Raw genomic sequence first — 25,409 nt, 5'->3', positions numbered from 1 at the left:
GAGAGAGAGAGAGAGAGAGAGAGAGAGAGAGAGAGAGAGAGAGAGAGAGATTGAAGCCAATGTGGAAGCGACAGCTGGCAAGTGAAGAAGACTAATAAAAGACGACGACTCTGTTTGCATTTTCATTATCGAAAAGTTGTAATTCATTTGATTCTTCTTTCTGGAATTCTCAGTGGAACTTGTGTGACGATATTCACGTTGTGTAAAGATTGTTCTTCCTCATCGATCTTTTACTCGTGAGTATACGATTCTTTGTTTGTTTGAACATTGATTCGTAATAAAAGATTTAAATCTATTTGAATCCTTTATCAGTGGTATCAGAGCTCGACGTCCTCGGAGATTTGCGGTGACTTGATCGGAAACAATGGCGGAATCTCGCGAAACTCGTTCCCAAGCATTATTGAAGGAATCGGTGGCTCGAGAGACGGAGGTTGCAGTGGTTAATCGTTACGAAGAGCGAACACAAGCATTAGAAGCTTCCGTTTCCACAATCGGCGATAATCTCAAAGAGATCTTCGATTTCATGAAACGCATGGAGAAAGGAAAAGCTCCCGCGGGGCCATCGACGAGCGGCGGGGTTCATATCGGAGATCACTCACCAGTACATTCGATGACTCCAGATATTCAACGTGATCATCATATGCCAAATCTCGCCGGTATGTACGGTAACAATAACCGACTGACGAGACTAGCGAAGATCGAGTTTACTAAGTTCGATGGAGATAAAGTCGAAGATTGGTTGAGCTCGGCGGAGCAGTTCTTTGTGATTGATAACACAGCAGAGGAAGCTAAAGTAGCGATTGCATCTCTGCATTTTACTGGTGTGGCAAAAGCTTGGCACAAGGCGCTAGTGAAATCAGAAGAACGCAATGGTTTGGTTCGTAATTGGCAGATCTACAAGATCCTTCTCAAAGAAAGATTTGAAGAAGTTCTTGATGATCTGATTGCTGAGCTCAAGGAACTAAAGGAAACCGATGGAATTGTGGATTATCATGCGAAGTTTGAGTTGATAAGGGCGAGGTTGACGATGTCTGAGGAGTATTTGATGAGTGCTTACTTGGCTGGGTTACGGATAGATACTCAAATGCACGTTCGTATGTTCAATCCTCAGACTACAAGGCAGTGTTTGGTGCTTGGTAGACTTTATGAGAAAGCTCATCCTAAGAAGCCATTTAACAGCACTTGGTCTAACCAGAAGACAACTCCAGCGCCTACTGATACGAAAGGAATCCTTCCTTGGAAACCGAAAGAAGCGGTCAAACCAAAAGAGGGCAATCAGAAGATGAAACCATTTCTCTCAAATGCAGAAAATGATTGAGCGAAGGGCGAAGGGATTGCGTTATTACTGTGATGAGAAGTATTCTCCTGAGCATTACCTGAAACATAAAACACAGCTTTTTATGTTAGAGGGTGAAGAGATGGTAGAAGAGATTGAAGAAGTGTTGAGGGACGAAGAAGTAGACGATACCGAGGGTACTATTGCTCACATTTCTGTGAATGCTATCTCAGGAGAGACTACATATACAACTATGAGAGTACGAGGGTTACATGGCAAAAGAATGTATATGTGCTCGTTGATTCAGGCTCCACACATAACTTCATTGACAAGCGTATTGCAAATTTGTTGGGATGTAAGCTAGAACCAGCCGGACGTACTAGAGTTTCTGTAGCCGATGGTTCCAGAATTGAAGTTTGTGGAATTGTGCTTCTCCTGGACATTTCAAGGACATCGCTTTGTAACTGATATGATGGTGATTCCTTTGGGGAGACATGATGTTGTGTTGGGAGTTCAATGGTTAGCAACACTGTGTCCTATTACATGGGATTTTGAAAAACTGGTGATGCAGTTTAAATGGTTATCGAAGAAGTGTGTGCTACAAGGCATCAAACCAGGATCCATAAGAGAAGTGAAAGCTAAGCGCATTGAAGAGGTAAAGGAAACAGACATACAATTGCATATGATATACGCTTATGAAGAAGAAAATCAAGCTATGGAGTTAAATGCAATTGAAGAGACAAACGGTTCTGCAACAAATAAAAGCGAAATTGAGGAACTCATTGTGGAGTTTGCTGATATCTTTGAAGAACCTACAGCTCTACCACCTTTCAGAGAGAATCACAATCATAAGATTGTGTTAAAAGAAGGGTCTGATCCAGTCAATCAGAAGCCTTACCGTTATGCTATCCAACAGAAGAATGAGATTGACAAGATGGTTAAAGAACTGTTGACTGCAGGTACGGTACAACCGAGCTCTAGTCCGTATGCTTCACCAGTCGTGTTAGTCAAGAAGAAGGACAATACATGGCGTTTGTGTGTTGACTACAGGAAACTGAACTGCATGACCATCAAAGACCGTTTTCCTATTCCTCTGATCGAAGATTTGATGGACGAATTAGGCGGTTCTGCAGTGTATTCCAAGATTGACTTAAGAGCTGGGTATCATCAAGTGAGAATGGATCCAATGGATATTCATAAGACTGCTTTTAGAACTCACAGTGGACATTATGAGTATCTCGTCATGCCCTTTGGCCTCACAAACGCACCGGCTACCTTTCAAGGCTTGATGAATGATGTATTCCGTGAATACTTGAGGAAGTTTGTCTTGATATTTTTTGATGATATATTGGTTTACAGTGCTTCACCTCAAGAACATCTGCAACACCTTCGATGTGTTTTTGAATTGATGAGGGAGCATAAGCTGTTTGCAAAAAGAAGTAAGTGTGCGTTTGCAACAGAGAAGGTGGAGTACCTTGGTCATTTTATTGAGAAGAGTGGCGTATCTACTGATCCAAGCAAAGTTAAGGCGATTGTAGAGTGGCCTAAACCGTTGAATCTTAAGGCGTTGAGGGGATTCTTGGGATTGGCTGGTTATTACAGACGGTTTGTACGTGACTTTGGCTCTATAGCAAGACCGTTGACATCTTTAACTAAGAAGGATTCTTTCGGGTGGAATGAGGAAGCACAGGATTCATTTGGAGGTCTCAAATCAGCATTATCTGAGACACCAGTGCTGGCACTTCCACGCTTCGACAGGCCTTTTGTAGTTGAGACAGATGCAAGTGGAACAGGCATTGGAGCAGTGTTGATGCAGGATGGTCATCCTCTTGCATACATCAGTAGACATTTGAAAGGGAAGCAGCTTCATCTATCGATATATGAGAAGGAGTAACTTGCGGTTTTCTATGCTGTGCAGAAGTGGCGTCACTATCTCCTTAATAATCACTTCATCATCAAAACGGATCAGAGAAGTCTTAAGTATTTACTTGAGCAGAGGCTTAACACTCCGATCCAGCAACAATGGTTACCCAAGTTGTTAGAGTTTGATTACGAGATTCAGTATCGGCAAGGGAAAGAAAATGTTGCAGCTGATGCATTATCTCGAGTTGAAGGAGCTGAAGTTTTACATATGGCAATGACGGTGATGAACTGTGATTTGATGAAAAATATTCAAGAAGCTTATGCGGGGGATAACAAGATTAAGGAGCTGATTGAAGAGTTGAAGGAAAAGCCTAATGGTCGAAAGCATTTCTCTTGGGTTCAGGGAGTATTGAGAAGGAAGAGTAAGATAGTGGTACCTGAAAATATTCAGATAAAAGACACTATCTTACAATGGTTACATGGCTCGGGACAAGGAGGCCACTCTGGTAGAGAAGTCACACTACAGAGAGTCAAGGGTATCTTCTATTGGAAGGGAATGTCTAAAGATATTCAGAGATATTTGAGGAGTTGTACAGTATGTCAGCAATGCAAGTACGATACGGCTGCATCACCAGGATTGCTTCAGCCATTACCTATTCCTGAAGGTGTATGGATGGACATTTCAATGGATTTTATCGATGGTCTTCCTAACTCTTTTGGGAAAACAGTGATACTAGTCGTGGTGGATCGTTTGAGCAAAGCTGCTCACTTCATGGGGCTGAGCCATCCTTATACAGCAATGTCAGTGGCTCAGGCTTTTCTGAACCTTGTCTTCCGTTTACATGGATTTCCTCGTTCCATAGTCAGTGACAGAGACACGGTCTTCATGAGTGAATTCTGGCAAGAACTCTTCAGATTGCAGGGGTGTGCTTTGAATATGTCTACAACCTATCATCCTCAGAGTGATGGAAAAACTGAGGTTGTCAACAGGTGCTTGGAAACATATCTGAGATGTATGTGCAGTGACAAGCCTCATCTTTGGAGCCGTTGGCTTCCTTTGGCAGAGTTCTGGTACAACACCAACTATCACACCGCTACACAGACATCTCCGTATGAGATCGTTTATGGTCAGAGTCCTCCAGTCCATTTGCCTTACTTACCAGGAGAATCACGAGTGCAAGTGGTGGCTAAGTGCTTACAAGATCGAGAATACATGTTGCAGTTGCTTATGTTTCATCTTGTACGAGCTCAACATCGTATGAAACAAGCAGCAGATAAACATCGAAGTGAGAGAAGTTTTGCGATTGGAGATTGGGTTTATGTGAAGCTTCAACCTTACCGGCAGCAATCAGTGGTTCAACGTGCATCACCTAAACTAGCTCCGAAGTTTTATGGTCCTTACAAGGTTCTTGACGTGCGTGGCAAGGTTGCATATAAGTTGGAACTTCCTGTGAGTTCTAAGATTCACCCGGTCTTTCACGTTTCTCAATTGAAGAAAGCGGTAGGAACTGCAACAACGTCTACACAGCTACCTTCGGTTGTTCATGATGTGGTCATTCAGGAACCAGATTATGTGATGGAACGTAAGATGGTCAATCGAAATGGGAAGGCAGCAACAATGGTTTTGATTAAATGGGTGGGACAAGATGTAGCAGAAGCGACTTGGGAATTCTTATATGATCTGCAGAAAAAGTATCCGGCGTTTAACTTTGATACCTTGTGGGCAAGTTCTTCGGAGAAGGGGAGATTTGATACAGGGAAAGAGTAGAGATGAAGAGAAGCGATGTGTCACATTGAGAGTGGTTGGGAGTAACAAGTTGGGCCGTTGGAGTTTGTTAGAGTTGAAGCCAGTGTGGAAGCGACAGCTGGCAAGTGAAGAAGACTAATAAAAGACGACGACTCTGTTTTCATTTTCATTATCGAAAAGTTGTAATTCATTTGATTCTTCTTTCTGGAATTCTCAGTGGAACTTGTGTGACGATATTCACGTTGTGTAAAGATTATTCTTCCTCATCGATCTTTTACTCGTGAGTATACGATACTTTGTTTGTTTGAACATTGATTCGTAATAAAGGATTTAAATCTATTTGAATCCTTTATCAGGTCACCATTAGCATCTTGATACTCAGAAAGGTCAATATCGCATGACTCAACACTGGATAAGAGAAGCAAAGATGATTGTTTATGGTTATAATATTGGAACAAAATAAGAGAGGTTTGAAAGTTACCTAATGACAGAAGTCTTTAACAGTGAGACAGCCAGAAGAAGATGACTTGGTTTCACCTTAAACCAAAAGAAGAAGAAAAATTTCGCTTCGCCAGAGAAACGGTGAGAAACAGAAGAGAAACGAGAGAGACGGTCGTTATGGATAATCACCAGTGTTTCCAAATGACTCCTAGCAATGGCTTATAAGAGCCTGATCAGTGCCTCCAGCTGCCTAACTGTCATCCGATATGCTACTCTTGTGCCAGGAGTTGTATCGCCTCCACGTAGAGAAACATAAGACTTAACCAGTTGCTTCCTTGCTTCCGGGCTTAGCTGCAGCAATACAGATGGAAAGATACCAAAATTGATTTAGCTTCTCCAACACAAGAAAACCATTTTTAAGTTAGTTTTACAACCTTTGGCTTTAAGTTTTTCGCATAAGCAATGTAACGCTTGAGTTGTACGGTGGTGAATGCAGGAGAAAGCGCGGCTTCGTGCTTCTGGTGAACTCGGATGATATGATGGGAAATGTGGTAATCCGTTACCTCATCAGGTTTGTCAATAATAACAATGACAAGATCAAACTTCGAGAGAATGGTAGGTGGAAGGTTAACGTTGTACTGAAAAAAAACACAATGAGATATAAGAATAAGCTGCAGCAAGGATTAATCTTGTCAATCCATCCGTCTGTATTCTATAACCTCACCTTGAGTGGTTTAGATTTATCATATCAACCACCAACAGGACTAGCTGCAGCAAGGATTGATGTCCTGGCATTCAAAGTGGCTTGTATCCCAGCTTTCGTGATGCTTATCGTTTGCTGTTTCATTGCTTCGTGAATCGGCGACCTTTGTGCAACAGTAAATTTTCATTAACCACAGTCTAGGAAACTCAGTCCTCTTCCCTGTAATAAAAGCAATGAAGATCACTTACCTGATCTTTGATATCCATCTTATCAAACTCGTCAATGCAACATATTCCATTATCAGCAAGCAGCAAAGCACCAGCCTGTGACAGGTCATTAATCAGAAATAGAGCGTTTATATTCATTCATTCATTCTACTATTCACCAATGCAAAAACTACCTCAATGCAGAATACACCAGTTTCTGGTTCTTTAGCACAACAGTAGCAGTCAACCCAGCAGCGGAAGAGGACTTTCCAGATGTGTACACAGATCTTGGCACTATGCATGCGGCATACCTGAAAACAAAAAAAACAAACAAACAAACAAGCACTGAGAGGTGGTTCTAATTTCAGAAAACAACAAAACCACACAGTCACTATTGAAAATATTCAATGTGAATCACACTACTTGAGGAATTGGGATTTGGCACCGCTGGGATCCCCAACTATACAAACATTGATGTCTCCTCTAAGGTAGATGCCTTCATGAGGGGTTTTGTGCACACCGCCTAGGAGCATAAGTAAAAACGGTTGGCTCAATGCTTCCAACTAATCTATTGAAGTAATCAGGAGTATACCTCATCTGCTGAATTCCATCTAGCTCTTCTCCCTGCAATTATATTTTTTTCGTACTTGGTATATAATATAAGCATGTAAGAGGTTCCTTAAAAGATGAAATTGGTTCATACAGTGAACTGTTGCTGATCATCTTCGTTGGAATCATTTTGGCGGTTCCTCATGTCAGTGTTCCTGCTACCATCAGCAATCTAAAAGAAAAAAAAAGATAAAAATTGATCATGCCATTGAAGTTTTGATTTTGACAGTTTACATCGTTGAGAAACATGCACTAAGTTTCCGATAAAGTAAAGCTGGTACGAGAGATCTCTGACTCCCAGAGCCTTGATGATAGATCCAAAATCGGGAAGGATCATTTAGTCGGGTGTTGGATATGAACCGAGAAGGCGAAGGCACTTCTGGAACTGAGAATGAACGGATCATCAAGAGATGCGGAATAGTTCCTGATATACCCACGATCTAAGGCTAACCACCTAAGAACGAATGTACTGTGTTGCTAACCACCAAACAACACACAAAGATGATTGGCTGACCACCAAATCAACTAGCCGGTTCACACCGATGAACTAGCTAAGAACTCTCTCTCTCACTCAGAGAATAGAAACGAAAGTTAACCAAAATGAACTGATTTTAATCATTGTATAGATTACATATTTATACTATATGTAGTCAAAGAAAGAAATAAATAAAGTGCGGAAAAAGATGTCTAGAAAATACAACATTTGACTAGATAATTATTAGAGAGTCAAAGTTGTAGAAATTGATGTAGTCTTCGTCAAGGTTGCGGAAAATGATAAAGACCAGTCAAAGTGTTAATTTTGAGACAGCCTTGTCAAGGTTCATCCAAGCGTCTAGATGCATCCGAACAAAATGGATGCACGGGGTAAAATAAAGACGCATACGGGACTGTCCGGATGGTCCGTCGGATGAGAATGCATGTCCGTCTTCGGTTTTCTCACGACCCAAGCTAAGTCTGGCTCGACCATGGGTCTTAAAATGTCGAGTTGGTCGAAAAAGATGAGCTCTGGTACGGTTAGTTCGGTCTCCTGGTCATGGCTCCAGCCGAAGCTCCATTCCGGACATACGCGGGTTAATACGGTGGACAGAACATGCGGCTCGGTCGGTGTGTCAGCACGAACTGGTGGAGAAACCTTGGTTGGGTCGAGCTGATTGATAAGATCGTCACTTTGGATCGTGTCCATGATCCAAAAAGGACGGTGCTCGATTTTGGTCACATCACTTGAGACCTTTGATTCCTTCGAGTCCAGCATTCGAGCTTTTCTACTGAGATGATGAGTCTCGACGGCATTCTGCTCTCTCTCCAGGTGCTGTCAGTGCCGATACGTCAGGTATAATAACTACTCTTCCTTTAAATATAACACTGCAAGGACAAAACTCAAAGAAGAACTCAGGACGATGAATTCAACTCTTGATCCCTTACAAAGATGGGGAAAATAACTTATGTGTCGCCCGCTCTGGCCTGTTTAACAATCTCATGGAGAAGAATGACATCCAAAGAACGTGGCAAGGAACCAGGAGGTATCTCTTTACAAGTCTCCTGCATTCTAACTCTCTGCCAATCCGCAAACTTGCTCTCTTGTTTGAGCAGTGCCCATCTCGCTCTGTTCATACAAGTCGGGGTCACACAGATCGTAGGCTGCATCATTCAAAACCATAAATCATTAAAAAAAAGGGTTAAAAGCAAGCTAACATTTCATATTAAAGCAGTCTAGGCACCACCTGTGTGTACTTAAATTGTTGCTCAACGTTCTTGATAACACTACCACAATCAAAGCACTTAAACGTTCCGTAAAGAAGCTCAGTTCTGACTTCGCTAGTTCGAGTGACGACACCAGTCACAGACACAAGCTTCCCAATTTCTGAAGTGGTTAGTTCTCTCAACCTGGAATGTTGCTGATATCACAATCACCACACGCTACTTACTTTTTTGTCAAAAATAAATCATAATAATCTCACTTGCCTCTTGGTGAAAGGGAGGTTGTAGAAGGAGACATTAATATCTTTGTTGGGAGTATCATCGGAAACGAAACAAGGATTCATTTCAATCACAAACCTCTTACACGCATTCCTCAAATACGGTTCAAACCTAAACCAATTTCAAACTGAATTATTAAACCGATGTGACAAACAAACAAAAACAAAACTAGGGTTTGCGTAAACCTGAGGTACTCGTCCGCGATAGATTTTCGAAGAGCATCGTTGAAACCCATCACATGTGAGAAATCGACGTACATCATTGTGGATTCGCCGCCTCCTCGGATTGCTTCTATCTCGGCCTCGTAATAGAGCTCCGGCTTGTTCGCATCCAGTCGAAACCTAAGCAACGAATCACAAGTTAGTTAATAATTTACCGAGCCAATCAAAACTCTACATTCTAGGGAAAAAACAAAAATCTCTTGAGGAACTCTAAGAAGACGTGTTCTCCATTTGAATCGCTTGCTCGTCCATTACAAACGCACCGAACGCCTCCATATTCAAATCTAACTATTGGTTTATTTGCCTAATTGATTGTATTTCGGTTTAGTAAATTAAACTTATTATACCCGGTTTGTTCCGGTCAGATGATTGTATCAACTGTATATATGTGACCCATTCGTCACACTTTAATGCTAACAGAAAGTTTCATTATTTTGTCGTCTTCTTCTCTCTTTCTCTCTCATGAGATCATCTTTTCTCCATGTTTGCTTGAGGAAGAAGCTCCAATTTCTGTTCATCTGAAACACTAAAATGGTATCAGAGCGTTGAGCTCAGCTCAACATCGTTCTCTCCTTTCGTTTTTCGTTTCGATCGAGCTCCGTTTTGAGATTTCTTTCTCATTTCACTGTTAGATCTCGTTTCTCACTTTATCTGGGTTTCCTTTTGATCGTCGCTCTTGTCACGATGGTTGTTACTCTCCGTCGTAGTCGTCGCACCGGTCGTTTTACACGTGCTGGTAGCTCGAACCCTGTTCGTGGCTCTGCTTCCCCTGTTGAAGCCGTTGTAGCTCCGTCTCCTGGTTCGCTTGCTCTCGCCGCCGTGATGAACCCTGATAGCGTTCACTCTCCGCTGTTCCTCCACCACGCCGATCATCCAGGCTTGCAGATCGTTTCCGTACAGCTGGATGGATCCAACTACACTCAGTGGTGCTCTGCCATGAAAATCGCTCTTGACGCGAAGAATAAGATCGCTTTCGTCGATGGATCTCTTCGCCGTCCTGCGTTAGGTGACCCTCTGTTTTGCATCTGGTCACGCTGTAATAGCATGGTCAAATCATGGTTGCTTAACTCAGTTACAAAGCCGATCTATGGTAGCATTTTATCTTTTGATGACGCCACTGAGATTTGGGATGATTTACACAATCGCTTTCACAAAACCAACTTGCCTAGAACCTTTCAGCTGATACAACAAATCCAAGACCTTCGTCAAGGTTCTCTGGATCTCTCAGGATACTACACAGCACTCAAAACTCTTTGGGACAACCTTGATGGTGCTGAACCACCAGAGATGTGCTTGTGTTGTAACACCTTCAACTGTGTCAGTCAACGTTCTGCTAAGGCAAAGGTTGAGCGAAGCCGTATCATCAAGTTCCTCTCTGGCTTGAATGAAAAGTACTCTATCATTCGCAGCCAAATCATCATGAAGAAACCTTTACCAGACCTTGCTGAGATATGTAACATCCTCGATCAAGATGATAGCCAACGTCAGTTTAACTCTGTGATTGCTCCTGCTGCGTTTCACGTCAATAATGACCCCTCTCAATCCTCTGCACTGACTCCTTCTGGTAGCACTTCAAATGATTCCGTCTCTCAACCTGGAACGTTGAATGCTTTCCACAAGAAGTCTAGTGCTATCTGCTCTCACTGCGGTAATACTGGTCATGTCATCGATCGTTGTTACAAACTCCATGGGTATCCCGTGGGATGGAAGAAAGGAAAGCCAGGACCTGATATATCCAAACCTGCTGCTGTTGCTGCTAACGTCTCTAGTCAGCCATCTCCTGTCTCTGGTTTGGATAACTTGGTTGGCCAGTTGAACAAAGACCAGATTCAGAACTTCATTGCTTATTTTAGCAGTCAACTTCAGACGAAGTCTTCTGATTCTGCCTCTGTCTCTGCGATCCAACAGCATGATCCCTCTGGTATCTCTTTCTCTTCCTCCACTTTTCGTTTCGTTGGTCTTTTAAGCTTCGCTAACTGCGTTACTGATCAACAAACGTGGATTATTGACTCCGGTGCTACGCATCATGTATGTCATGATCGTAGCTCTTTTGCTACTCTTGACACTTCTGCTAAACCTCTTGTGAATCTTCCTAACGGTTCATCTATTCGAGTTGGTGGAGTGGGCAAGATTACCCTCACACACACTCTGACTTTGCAGAATGTTCTTTATATACCGGAATTCCGTTTGAACCTCTTGAGCATCAGCTGTTTAACTTCAGATCTTGGTGCTCGTGTGACCTTTGATTCTGGATGTTTTGAAATACAGGATCCTTCCAAGGGGTCGATGATTGGCAGAGGTAGAAGGATGGCAAACCTGTATGTTCTGGATCTTGAAGAAGCTGGAACTGCAGTTTTAGAAACCTCTTCTTTTCGTTCAAACGCTGTTGTTGATGCTTCTATTTGGCACCAACGTTTTGGCCACACATCTTTTAAAAGACTTGAGCTTCTTCATGATGTACTTGGATTTTCAAAAGCTAAGAATAAAGGACCTTTGCACTGTGATATTTGTCATCGCGCTAAACAAAAGAAACTATCCTTTACCCTTAATCCTAAGCTTTGCTCTCATCCTTTTGAATTACTTCATATTGACGTCTGGGGGCCATTCTCTGAGCCAACACAAGAAGGATATCGTTACTTTCTTACCATAGTTGACGACCACACGAGAGTCACTTGGATCTATCTTCTCAAATTGAAGAGTGACGTTCTTACTGTGTTCCCAGACTTCATCAAGATGATAGAGACGCAGTACTCTGCTCAAGTGAAATCAGTCCGCTCAGACAATGCACCGGAACTGCGTTTTGACGCTTTATACAAGAAAAAGGGGATTGTTTCTTATCACTGCTGTACAGAAACTCCTGAGCAGAACTCAGTAGTGGAGAGAAAGCACCAACACATCCTCAACGTTGCGCGTGCATTGATGTTCCAGTCTGGTGTTCCACTGAGCTTGTGGGGGGACTGTGTACTGACTTCGGTTTTCCTCATCAATCGAACTCCTTCACAAGTCATCTCCAACAAGACTCCGTTTGAAATGCTTCATAACAAATTACCTGACTACACAAACCTCAAGACGTTTGGGTGTCTCTGTTATGCAAGTACTTCTCCTAAGCAAAGACACAAATTTGAAGACAGAGCTCGTGCTTGTGTGTTTCTTGGTTACCCTTCGGGATACAAAGGCTACAAGCTCCTTGATCTTCAAAGCAACACTGTCTTTATTTCACGGAACGTTGTCTTTCATGAGACTCTGTTCCCATATCTACAACCATCTTTGCCTAGTGGTTATGAGGATTTCTTTCCTCGGCTTTCTACTTCTGTTGAGCCTTCTGCACCTGCCTCTTGCTCTACTCCGTCTGTTCCTGATCAAGAGGTACCTGCTCCATCCAAACGTGTCTCTAAGCCACCGAGACATCTCCAAGATTATCAATGTTCATCTGCAGTCTGCTCCACTGAACATCCTATTTCTAATGTTCTTTCCTACGATGCGCTTTCTGATCCATACATGATCTTCATCAATGCTCTTAACAGTGTCCCTGAACCAAGCACCTATGCTCAGGCCTGTAAGATCAAAGAATGGTGCGATGCTATGGGTATAGAAGTCACTGCTCTTGAGGATAACGGCACTTGGATTGTCTGTTCTCTACCTGCAGGAAAGAAAGCAGTGGGTTGTAAGTGGGTTTATAAGATTAAGCTCAATGCGGATGGAACTATTGAGAGATACAAGGCACGTCTGGTTGCAAAGGGATACACTCAACAAGAAGGCTTAGACTATGTTGAGACGTTCTCACCTGTTGCGAAGCTTGCAACTGTGAAACTTCTTATAGCCGTTGCAGCAGCTAAGGGTTGGTCACTCACTCAGCTAGACATTTCCAATGCCTTTCTCAATGGCGACCTTGAGGAGGAAATCTACATGACCTTACCTCCTGGATACTCTCCAAGACAGGGGGAATCGTTCCCACCAAACGCAGTCTGCAAGCTTAAGAAGTCCCTATACGGCCTTAAACAAGCCTCTCGCCAATGGTTCTTGAAGTTTTCAGCTGCTTTACACCAGTTGGGTTTCAAGACTTCATCAGGTGATCATACACTTTTCATCAAGAACTCTGATAGTGTATACATGGCTGTACTCGTCTACGTTGATGACATCATCATAGCTAGCAGTTGTGATCATGCTACAACACTTCTCAAGGCTGCTCTTGAGGCTTCGTTCAAGCTTAGAGATTTGGGCACACTTCGGTACTTCTTAGGCCTTGAGATAGCTCGATCATCTGCTGGAATTACTCTTTGTCAAAGGAAGTACATCTTGGACCTCTTAACTGAAACTGGTCTTCTTGGTTGCAAACCAGCTTCAATTCCTATGGATCCTAGTGTCAAATTGTCTGCAAAGGAAGGTGATTTATTGGAGAAACCAGAAGTATATCGTCGACTGGTTGGGAAGCTTCTTTACTTGACATTTACTCGGCCTGACATAACGTTTGCCGTTCATCAACTATGTCAATTCACTGCTTCTCCTCGTGCTCCTCATCTCCATGCTGCTTACAAAGTGCTACACTACTTGAAAGGAACAGTGGGACAAGGTCTTTTCTACTCTTCTAGTTCAGACTTGCGCCTCTCTGCCTTTGCCGATGCTTCTTGGAGCTCTTGCCCTGATACTCGCCGCAGTGTTTCTGGTTTGTGTGTATTTGTTGGCTCTGCTCTTATTGCTTGGAAGTCAAACAAACAGGACACAGTTTCCAGTTCTTCTGCGGAATCGGAATATCGAGCCATGTCTGAAGCTGTTCGTGAAATGATCTGGTTCCGTAATCTTCTTGAGGATCTCTGGATTGCTCCTACCGGCCCTGCTCCTCTTTACTGCGACAACACCGCCGCTATTCACATCGCCAACAATGCTGTCTTCCATGAACGGACGAAGCACGTTGAACGTGATTGTCACATTGTTCGTGAACGTGTTGTGTCAGGTATGATCAAGACTCTTCATGTTCGGTCAGAGAACCAGCTCGCGGACATTCTCACTAAACCGTTATATCCAAATCCCTTCAGACATATCTTAAGCAAGATGGAGTTCATCAATATCTTCGCTCCATCTTGAGGGGGAATATTGGTTTATTTGCCTAATTGATTGTATTTCGGTTTAGTAAATTAAACTTATTATACCCGGTTTGTTCCGGTCAGATGATTGTATCAACTGTATATATGTGACCCATTCGTCACACTTTAATGCTAACAGAAAGTTTCATTATTTTGTCGTCTTCTTCTCTCTTTCTCTCTCATGAGATCATCTTTTCTCCATGTTTGCTTGAGGAAGAAGCTCCAATTTCTGTTCATCTGAAACACTAAAACTAACCAGAAACCCTTTATATTAAGTGTGGCTTCTCTGTTATATCCCCGCCAAATCTATGGCGTACATTGGGTGGGCCTACATGTTGGGATTAGTACTATTTATGAGTTTTGTTTTTAGTTTTATCAAGCGATGGGAGTCTTATCCAAGTGGCTGAGGCGTTTTGGAGGTAATTTACTCTGTTATGGAGAATCTGAATTCTATATAATAATTTTTTCCAGCAAAATTAAATAAAAACGGAGTAGTGAATTGTTTAACATTGGACGATTTAAATCGTCTTCTTCATTTTCAGTCGAGCGAGAGATGTGAATTAGAATGAGGAGTTTACCATATATAGGAGGAGAAATGGTTGTGGCTGCGACTACTCAGATAATTCAGTTGCTGTTACAGTACAGTGTTTCTTCCGGCCAATGAAGATATTATTACGTACGGTGTTTGTTCGGTTGTTAGTTTTAGATGTAGTGGAAGTGGAGGAAGAATCGGAGTGTGATAGTTCAGCAGGAGAAAGGAGACGCGATGGAGATTCGAGTTCTTGTTCCGTTAACGTTGAAGCAAGAAGAGAAAGATAAACAAAAAAGAGATGACAACAAAGAAGTTGAAGGAGAAATCAATCCTGAAGATCTCAAATACGTCAAATCAGATCAAACGGGTTTGTAATATCCCATCTTCTGAATTTTTTATTATTATTATTGTCTATGTAAATTCTGAATATAGACAAGATATAAATAATACTAACTATAGGTCATTCTTTGTAATTACTTAACCTAGTTACTTTCCCTTCCAAGTACGTGAACAAGACTTGGATTCATCCCCTGTGGTGAACTCCCAAATTCACCTCAAATGTTCGCACCAATCAAAGTGACATGTAGGATTAACAAAAAAAGAAACAAAATTAAAAAAAAAAAAAGAAAGAGATGAAAAAGACGTCAACTAGTTTTTTTTAACGTCATTCATGGTTTCTTCTTCATATCCAAACATAATATTGAAAGTTTTATTTGTCAAATTTATGTCTCCAATCCTCTGCCCCTATACCCTAAATCTAAACCGAAAACTCTAAACCCTAAACCCTAAACCCAAAACATTAAATCCTAAGCCCTTGGGTAAACCATAAACCCTTGGGTAAAGAGATATTCCAAAGATTTAGAGTTTATCCAAGAGTTTAGGGTTTTCCAAGAGTTTAGGGTTTAGTGTTCAGTGTTTAGAGTTTACCCAAAGGTTTAGAGTTTAGTGTTTTGGGTTTAGGATTTAGAATCTAGGATTTAGATTTAGGGTATATGCGTAGAAAATTGTAAACACCAATTTGAGAAACAAAGCTTTCAATATTCTTGTGAGTGATGAAGAAGAAGTCATGGATGGCGTTAAAAAAAACTAGTGGACGTCTTTTTCAATTCTTTTCCTTTTTTTTTTAGTTTTGATTCCTTTTTTACTAATCCTACATGGCACTTTGATTGGTGATAAGACTTGAGGTGAATTTGAGAGTTCACCACAGGAGTTGAACCCAAGTTTTGTTCTACGTATATATATTATGCTCATCATTCTAATAATACAACACTTTCCATAACTCTTATATGGTATCAGAGCAACGCTCCTAGAAACCTTACTTTTTCTCGCTTCCTAAACACCTAGCCGCCATGAGTTCATCGAAAAATACCAATGAGATCATCTCTCTCAACAACAACCAGCTTCTTCACATTAACATGTCCAATATGTTCAAGCTCACAAACACAAACTACCTCATGTGGAGCTTACAAATTCATGCTTTGTTAGATGGATATGCCTTTGCAAGCCATCTCGATGCTGTTTCGGAGATCCCCACTGCCACAATCACCAATGGTGATACTGTCACTCCAACTCCAGAGTATGTTCGTTGGACAAGACAAGACAAATTGATCTATAGTGCTCTCCTCTGCGCTATCTCACCCTCCATTCAGCCCATGGTCTCTCGCACCACAACAGCATCTCAGATCTTGGAGAAGCTAGCTGCAACGTATGCTAAACCAAGCCATGGTCATATCAACCAACTCAAGGACCAGTTGAGGAACACTACCAAAGGCAACAAAACCATTGATGACTATCTTCAAGGCGTGATGTCCAAGCTAGACTAAATAACGATTCTCGAAAAACCATATGACTATGAGGATAAAGTTGAGATAATTCTCAATGGTTTACCTGAGATGTACAAGTTGGTTGTGGGCCAGATCGAAGGAAAAGATACCCCACCGAGTATTACTGAAGTTCATGAGAGACTTCTCAACCATGAAGCAAAATTACTTGCTTCTCGAGATGTCTCTCCAACGGTGGTCCCAACGATAGCCAATGTTGTGCAGCATCGCCAGCAGAACAACTACCAAACCAACTACCGCAACAACAACAAGAGGTACAACAATACCTCTTACAACAATGTTGGCATTAACTAGTACACGCAAGGCTCACCCTTCAAGCCATACTCGGGAAAATGCCAAATCTGTCAAACTCAGGGTCATAGTGCGAGGAGATGCCCACAGTTCCAGAGTCTCCAGCAACAAACCGTGAACCCCAACAATGCCAGTCCTTTTAGGCCATGGCAACCACATTCTAATATGGTGATGAACTCGCCATACACTGCTGATAACTGGTTACTTGATTCTGGAGCCACACATCATATCATATCAGATCTCAACAACATGTCGCTGCACCAGCCCTATCAATGAGGAGATAATGTTCACATAGCTGATGGTACAATCTTTCCGATCACACATACTGGTCTTTCAGCTCTCTCAACTCTAACTCGTAACCTTGCTTTACAAAATATATTATGTGTGCCGAATATTGATAAAAATTTGATCTCTGTATATCGGTTATGCAATACTAAAGGAGTTTCGGTTGAATTATTTCCTGCATCCTTTCAGGTGAAGGATCTCAGCACAGAGGTCCCATTACTTCAAGGCAAGACTAGGAATGAGCTTTATGAATGGCCAGTTTCTCTTCAGCAAGCAATGGCCATGCTGACTTCATCAAATCCAAAAACAACTCTCCTTTTGTGGCATTCTCGGCTCGACCATCCTTCTTTTGCTATTTTAAACACTATTGTTTCTCGGTTTTCTTTTCCTATTTCTTCTTCTCAAAAACAGTTTTCTTGTACTGAATGCATGATTAATAAGAGCCATCGTTTACCATTTACAAAAACCTCTATCATTTCTCATCGACCACTAGAATACGTCTTCACTGATGTGTGGTCCTCGCCCATAACCTCATTTGATAATTTCAAATATTACCTTGTTCTCATTTATCACTATACACGCTAGACTTGGCTGTATCCTCTGCGTCAAAAATCCCAACTTAAAAAAAAATTATCGCCTACAAGTCACTGGTTAAGAAGAAGTTCAACATGCCTATTGGGACACTCATTTCTGATAATGGAGGTGAGTATATTGCTCTCGGAAGTTTCCTCACACAACATGGCATCACACACTTGACGTCACCTCCTCATACGCCTCAACATAATGGTCTCTCTGAATGAAAGCATCGACATATAGTTGAGACTGGTCTCACCTTGTTATCGACATCATCTATGCCAAAGAGCTACTGGACTTATGCCTTCTCATGTGCGGTTTATTTAATAAACCGATTACCCTCACCAACTGTCGACATGCAGTCCCCATTCTTTAAGCTATTTGGAGAGCAACCTAATTATGAGAAGCTGAGAGTATTTGGTTCTTGTGTTTCCCTTAGTTAAGACCATACAACACCAATAAGCTTCAAGACAGATCAAAGCGATGTGCTTTCCTTTGTTACTCCCCAACACAAAGCGCATACTACTGTCTGGATACTGCCACCATTGGGATATATACATCGAGACATGTTCAGTTTGTTGAGACAGAGTTCCCTTTCAAAACAGAGGCTACTAATGCCAAGTGTAGTGTTGAGAAATCGTTAGTGGATGTGCCTTCTATGAATACACCTATCTCAGTCATACCGGTTTCAAGAATGGGATCCCCGAGCAATGTCCTTCACCAAGCGCCAACACCTCAGGTATCACCATCCCAATCTCTTAACTCTCTCTCTTCTTCAACCTCCGAGCCCACGGCTCATTCTCAAAATGAGTTAAACCCCATGGCTCAGCCAAACCAAATGTCCACTGAGCCTACTGCTCAACATAAAAATGAGTCTCAACCCCAGGCTCAGACGCAACTCGTACAAAATCAAACCAATACCCAACCAACTGTGTCTGTGCAACCTACTGAAGCACAAAATCCAAACAATCAATCACCACAAAATGAAAACTCGAGCCAAAAATAAAATAGCCAAACCAATAAAAAAATTAAGTCTTACTGTTGCAGGAAAACAAAAGAAGAACATAAAGCCAACTACAATCATACAAGCGTTGAAAGATGCTAAATGGAGAGCTGCTGCTATGTCTGAATTTTATGCTCACATTGTCAATCACTCATGGGATCTTGAACCTCCACATCAAGGACAAAATGTTATTGGCTGTAGATCGCTGTTCACAACGAAGTATCTTCTGGTGTGGCCGTTAAGAACGTCCCAAAGGACATCTTGTTGCGAAAGGCTATACACAACAATATGGTGTGGATTATTCAGAGACTTTCAGTCCGGTCATAAAATTGACTACAATTTGTCTCATGTTGGAAATTGCAGTCACAAAGTCTTGGATTGTAAAGCAACTGGATACTATAATGCATTCCTTCAGGGTGATCTTACGGAAGTTGTTTACATGATGCAGCCTCCTAGATTTGTGGATAAGGACAAACTTCACCATGTATGTCGCCTGCGCAAGCCTATCTATGGTCTGAAACAAGCACCGCGCTCTTGGTACATGTCCCTAAACAACATCTTCTCTGAAACGGCTTCATAAACTCCCATGCTGATGCGTCTTTGTTTGTTCACTGCACTGCTCAGACACTGACGTATGTGCTCGTCTACATCGACGATATTCTCGTCACTGGAAATAATAATGGGTTCGTCCAACAAGTTCTCACATCATTTGCTGAGAGATTCTCCATCAAAGACCCGGTGGATCTTCATTACTTTCTTGGAATAGAGGCCACTCGAACTACAAAGGGAGTTCATTTGATGCAACATAAGTACATAAGAGACCTCCTGCAGAAACCCAACTTGACAGATGCCAAACCAGTGTCAACACCGCTGCCTGCTCAACCCAAACTTACACTTCTAGGAGGGACTCCACTAACGGATGGATTACAGTACCGTTCAGTAGTAGGAAGCCTGCAGTATCTTGCATTCACAAGACCTGACATCTCCTATGCTGTAACTCTCCTATCACAGTTTATGCATCAACCAACAATTGAGCACTGGCAAGCTGTGAAACGTGTACTATGCTATCTTGCAGGAACAACAACACATGGTATCTTTCTTCACAATAATACACCTATTACTCTACATGCTTTTTCAGATGCGGACTGGGCCGGCGATATAGGTGACTATGTCTCCACCAACGGCTACATTATCTACTTGGGCCAGAACCCAGTCTCTTGGTCTTCAAAGAAACATAACGGAATAGCAAGATCATCGACATAAGCCGAGTATCGAGCAGTTGCGAACACTGCTGCTGAAGTCACGTGGTTGTGCTCCTTACTTTCAGAATTACGGATTGACATTCCTCAAGCTCATGTGATCTACTGCGACAATATTATAGCAACATATCTTTGTGCTAATCCGGAATTCTACTCTCGCATGAAGCATATAGCGTTGGACTATCACTTCAAGAGGAAGATGATTCAAGCTGGAAAACTACGTGTAACACATGTCTCTACAAGGGATCAACTCGTTGATACACTTAGGAAGCCATTACCGCAGAGCCTATTCAACACTGCTTGTAGCAAGATTGGAGTGACTCCAGCCCCTCCATCTTGAGGGGGTGGATAGACAAGATATAAATAATGCTAACTATAGGTCCCTCTTTGTAATTACTTAACCTAGTTACTCTCCCTTGTACGTAAATATACTCTGCTCATCATTCTAATAGTACAACACTTTCCATAATTCTTATACTGGAAACTTGGTTTGTCTCTCAATTATGCTTACATGCTCAATTTTTCTTAGGTATTGGAGCTACTCATAAGGAACAGAGATATGGTGTTCAATGAGGTCAAATCTCATCTCTCATTCACTATTTTATGTCTCCTACTGTATTAGAAGAATATTTATTAAAAAATCATTAAAAAGCTGTAAGTCCTGCTTCTCTATTGGGTTTTTAGTACCAATGGTGAGGCCAATGCTTAGGATGGGATGTTAATAAGTCTGAGTTTTCAAATCATGGTTAGGTTGATCATATCATGATTGATGACCCAAGGGAAGTGGAAAAAAAATAGAAGATGCAGATACCCCAAGTAGAGAAGATTTAGCTAAAGCTTTGGAGCAGGTGAACTTTGCTCTATCTTTATTAGTATTTTTGTCTTTTTAAACTTGAGCCTACCTTGCCTTTAGTGAAATGTAATCCGTCTTGAAGAGCGAACGTGTAACTCAAATATGGTTCAGTTTTAGGAGTCTATATAGACTGCTCCTGTGAATGAGTGTGTGGGTTTGCTCAGTGATCATATGGAGTATGATTCTTTAATTATAGCTAATTTCAGCAGTTAGTTGGAAGTCTTGGTTAACCAACCTTTCTTGAGTTGCATTTGTGAGACAACCAGTCTGACTGATTTGTTTAAATGTAACATCTAGGCTTTGCAACTGTTTTGAGGTATATGTATGTGCGTGTAATAGTAACCTTATTTCACATCGTGATATCAAGGTTTCACTTCACAAAACCAAGTTAAAGCAGTTTGTTTTAAGGGCTCACAGCTGTGAGTTCCGTCATCTGGGTTTGAATCCCGGCTACTGGAGAATTAACATTTCGGCATCATCAGAGACAGAAGACCGACACATGGCAACACGTGATTAGTCTGGACCACTCTTATGGGATCAGGATACCTCTGTATAATTAAAAAAAAAAAAGCAGTTTGCTTTTGCTAAGCTAGGGGTAATCAAGTGAAAACTTGGTGGAGTAAATAATTTACTGTTGGAAAGTATAAAAAAATGTATTGATGTGTCTTCTCACAGGTAAAGGAAGGGAAAATCCCTAAAGATCGTCTCACTCTCCACATGCTCTATGAGGAGAATGATCCGTTGGCCAAATTTAGAGGTACTTTTTCTTTTTAAATCCTAGAATTGCGCCTGAGGTAATTCAAATCCATGATGAAACACCTGCCATAAGTTTATAAAGCTGTCACAAATCAAATAGACTAAGTTTCATGAAACAGTTGTTTATATACATTTATGAACAAAACTTAGCTTCACCCCCTAAGATGAACCTCTACATTCACCCACCAATAAGAATTAGTTAACTGAGATTTGATATCTATTAAAAAAGGAAACCAAATAATAAGAATTTAATGAAATAAAATTATGTTTTTAGATAAATTAAAAATAGTAGCAATTATAAAAAAAAATATTTTTTTTAATATTGATAAATCCGTCAGAATCTTAAACCATAAACCCTAAATTCTAAATACTAAACCTTAAATCCTTGGGGAAAGCCTAAACCCTTGGACAAATCCTATATTCTAAATCGTTAATCTTAAACCCTAAACCCTTAATCATAAACCATAATATTAAATCCTAAATTCTAAACACAAAACCCTAAACCCTAAACTCTTTGACAAATATTAAATCATAAACCCTTAATCCTAAACCATAAACCATTTTGGAATTTAGGATTTAGGGTTTAGTATTAGGGGTTATGATTTAGGGTATAAGATTTGCCCAAGAGTTCATATTTTTCTCAAAAGTTTAAGGTTTAGTATTTAGAATTTAAGATTTAGGGTTTAGAATTTAGGGTTTAGAGTTTAGTATTTTCTGACGGATTTATCAATATTAAAAAAATATTTTTTTTTACAATTGCTACTATTTTTTATTTATCTAAAAATATAATTTTATTTCATTAAATTCTTATTATTTGGTTTCCTTTTCTAAAAGATATCAAATCTCAATTAACTAATTCCTATTAGTGGGTGAATGTAGAGATTCAGCTTAGGAGGTGAAGCTAAGTTTTGTTCTACATTTATTAGCTGAGCAGAACTCTCTTTCAAAAGCTTTTATCTTAACCCTTACCTCATTTGTCTGATAAGGTCGAGGTCTCAAAGAAGCAGCGACGAAAATCATTGTACAGCGAAATCCACAGACACCGGAATAGATCCAAAAGAAGCAGCCAAGAGACTCAACCTAGAGTGGGATTCAGCTGCTGCAATTGAAGAAGCTGCCGTCGATAATGATGACACTGGAGTAGCCAGCAAAGCAATGGTTTGTTCCCGAACCTCTCTGTCAACACTTTTCACAAAGCCATGGCTTTATTCCCACATTTGCAGCCGTTCTTTATTCAAAAACCTTTGGATCTCATCAGTTTTCTCTTGCCTCTGATCTTTATCTGTTGCAGGGTTATGGAGCTTGTACTTAGTCTTGTCTTTTCCAGGTATCATCGGTATGTTTTACAATTCGTCTTCAGTAGAAGTCGAAACCGTTTAGCTTTTTACATACACCACCAGTGCGGGAACCCCCACCAGTGCTCCATCATCAATGGTTGGTGACTTAAAGATTATGAAATGAATTTCAATTATTTAATCACCTTCTTCCTCTATCAACGGTTACTACTTAGTCTGGTTATTTCCAGTTATCATCGGTATCTCGGTTGTGTTAATCTTGTTTTACAACTCCCTTCAGTAGAAGTCGAAATTATTTAGTTTTTTGCTTAGACCACCACCAGTAGACCATTATCCATGTTTAAGATTGTGAAATGAATTTCAATTATTTAATCACATTTAATCAACACCTTGTGTGGTATGCACAAACTCGGGTAAATATTCCAAATCTTTTGGTATACTATTATAATTAAGTGTTGTTCGTGCGAACATATCTTATCTTGTCTCAATCTTGGGCATGGGTCCCATGTAAATAACGTTGTTATAAAACTTAAACTTGTGGTATCTTTTTATGTTTATTGTTAAAAAAAAAGTCAATAACATTTTGGCTGAGAATAATAAGCAGGTGAAAAGAAAAGCTGGACGTGCTAATCATGACTTAGCCACCATTAGCCACCAAACGTGCAGTCCATGCTTACTCTTTGTATAAGTAGCGCCGATCTCGCTAGCCTCAAGACTTAACCATTTGTCATTTCTCTTCATACTAGTCGACATTTTCAAGAAAGTAAAGAGAATGGCTGCTGCGGTTCTCATGCCAATCTTTAGCTTCAGAGACGAGAGCACTCATGAGGAAATAAAGAAGAAGATTCTTGTCAAGCAAGCGAGTATGATGCAATCTGAGAGAGAGATATCGATGGACCCGAAATCAATCACATCCATGTCTTTCTCGGGTTCGCTGAAAAGGAACGATAGCTTCAATATGGTTCTCTTACCGGCCATGTCACCTCCTAGAGACATAGATGCACCTATGCCCCTTCCGCTGCAGCCAGTACAGACTAACTTTGTGAACCGTAACCTCTCAAACTCAACCACTAATTCTCCTAAACAACGTTCAGGTCTGATGCGTTCGCTAAAAGGTAAGGAACAAGACTCGTCTTGGTCGGCTTCATTCAGGGGAAGCAAATCTTATGGATCGACGAGCAAGAGACTATCTCTTAAAAACTCTTTCTTCATCAAAACCGAATCGAACAAGAGCATCAACAACAACACATTTGAAGACGGACTCAAATGCAACGCTCTGTGTTTATACCTCCCCGGTTTTGGTAAAGCAAAACCGGTTAGATCATCAAGGAAAGACGGTTCTTCTTCTTCCTTCACACGAACCACTACTACCACCACCACGTCATCATCATCGTCCGTTACCATTTCAAGAACGGTATCCGTCAGAGAATCCACCACAACCACTATCTCTGTTCGAGCTTCAATGGAAAAGTTCGGCTGTAGCTCCTACGCTTCTGAATCCGGAGGAGAAGAAGGTCGAGGTCACTCCTTTAACTTGCCATCCGAGCTAAGCAAGAGCTGATCCGGTGAAAACGACCACGACGATCCAGTTTCAGCAGCTTTCGTGTTTGACAAGGAACCTATTGAGAAAGAGATCAAAGGAGTTTTAAAGATGTCTTGTTCAAAAAACAGTAGATCGATGGATTCTTCGGTTCGTCAGGTTCGGTTCTCCACGTCACCGGCGATCTCACCACGGTTTCTAGAAGCCACCAAGAATTTCAATGCTTTCTTGGAAGCTCAGGCCGTTTGAGTGATGATGATGGTGTGAGTGTGATCAAGTTCTCCATTGTTTGTGTTTTGAGTTTATTTTTAGTGTATATATTTAGAAGAAAAAAGATTATAAGCGTTAATGTTGGTAAAATTTCTTTGTTATCTGGAATGAAAGGAAATGAATCTACCGTTTGTGTTTGGCGTTTATTTTAGTTTACACTTCAAAAAGTGTTTAAATAAAAACTAAAAATGTTTTATATGATCACATGTTTTTGTGCTAATACACTTTCTATCTATCTATACTATTATTTCCAAAGCGATTTTTTGCAACGTTTCTCTCGCATTAAATGTTAGAATGTTTAATATTAATATTGCCCTTAGTGAATTTTTATATAAAATTTAATCATAAAACAAAAATGAATTTTAATTTTTAATTGATTAGATAAGTGATTAAAATTAATAATGATAAGAATTATCTAAAATCCAACACTATATTGTAAGATAAAAAGATAATTATTCTTATATATATTGTGTTGTTATCCAAAAAATATTTAAAAAGGTCACAATTAAAAATACAGGAAAAACATAATTAAATATTCATCAAGTAAAATTCTTAATTTTATATAATTGAAAATAATATATTTAAAATGAAAAAGATAATTCCTAAATATATTATAATTACAAATAAATTTACAAACAATTATAAGACATACAAAATTTTAGATGAAAACATAAATAATAATTTATATTACAGTTTTTATTTAGTAATGAATGGACTACTCCTTTGTTATAAAGTATTTAAGTCTGCATGGCCAAATATCTAGTCAAATAATAATGAAAAACTGTAA

The 25,409-nt window shown here is 40.5% G+C and overlaps 2 protein-coding genes and 1 pseudogene across 2 annotated transcripts; 2 read left to right on the top strand and 1 right to left on the bottom strand.

The window, feature by feature from the left end:
* LOC108835136 (DNA replication licensing factor MCM6-like) overlaps positions 1-9,319 on the bottom strand; it is a 37,315-nt pseudogene extending 27,996 nt beyond the window's left edge.
* Positions 9,320-17,769: 8,450 nt separating this feature from the next.
* Positions 17,770-22,829, top strand: LOC130494673 (retrovirus-related Pol polyprotein from transposon RE1). Its single transcript, XM_056987069.1, has 11 exons — positions 17,770-17,775; positions 18,086-18,547; positions 18,851-18,969; positions 19,013-19,133; positions 19,274-19,811; positions 19,977-20,224; positions 20,438-20,482; positions 21,437-21,518; positions 22,397-22,412; positions 22,504-22,675; positions 22,809-22,829. The coding sequence occupies exons 1-11, from the start codon at positions 17,770-17,772 to the stop codon at positions 22,827-22,829; spliced, it is 1,830 nt and encodes a 609-aa protein (XP_056843049.1).
* Positions 22,453-24,753, top strand: LOC108808047 (uncharacterized). Its single transcript, XM_056989919.1, is given in 2 exon segments — positions 22,453-22,675; positions 22,809-24,753. A coding segment is annotated over 1 exon segment (1,017 nt). The 5' UTR covers positions 22,453-22,675; positions 22,809-23,584; the 3' UTR covers positions 24,602-24,753.
* Positions 24,754-25,409: the final 656 nt, after the last annotated feature.

The sequence above is a fragment of the Raphanus sativus genome, chromosome 6 (assembly GCF_000801105.2).
Source record: "Raphanus sativus cultivar WK10039 chromosome 6, ASM80110v3, whole genome shotgun sequence".
Lineage (NCBI taxonomy): Eukaryota > Viridiplantae > Streptophyta > Magnoliopsida > Brassicales > Brassicaceae > Raphanus > Raphanus sativus.
This window is presented reverse-complemented; position numbering and strand designations above follow the sequence as displayed.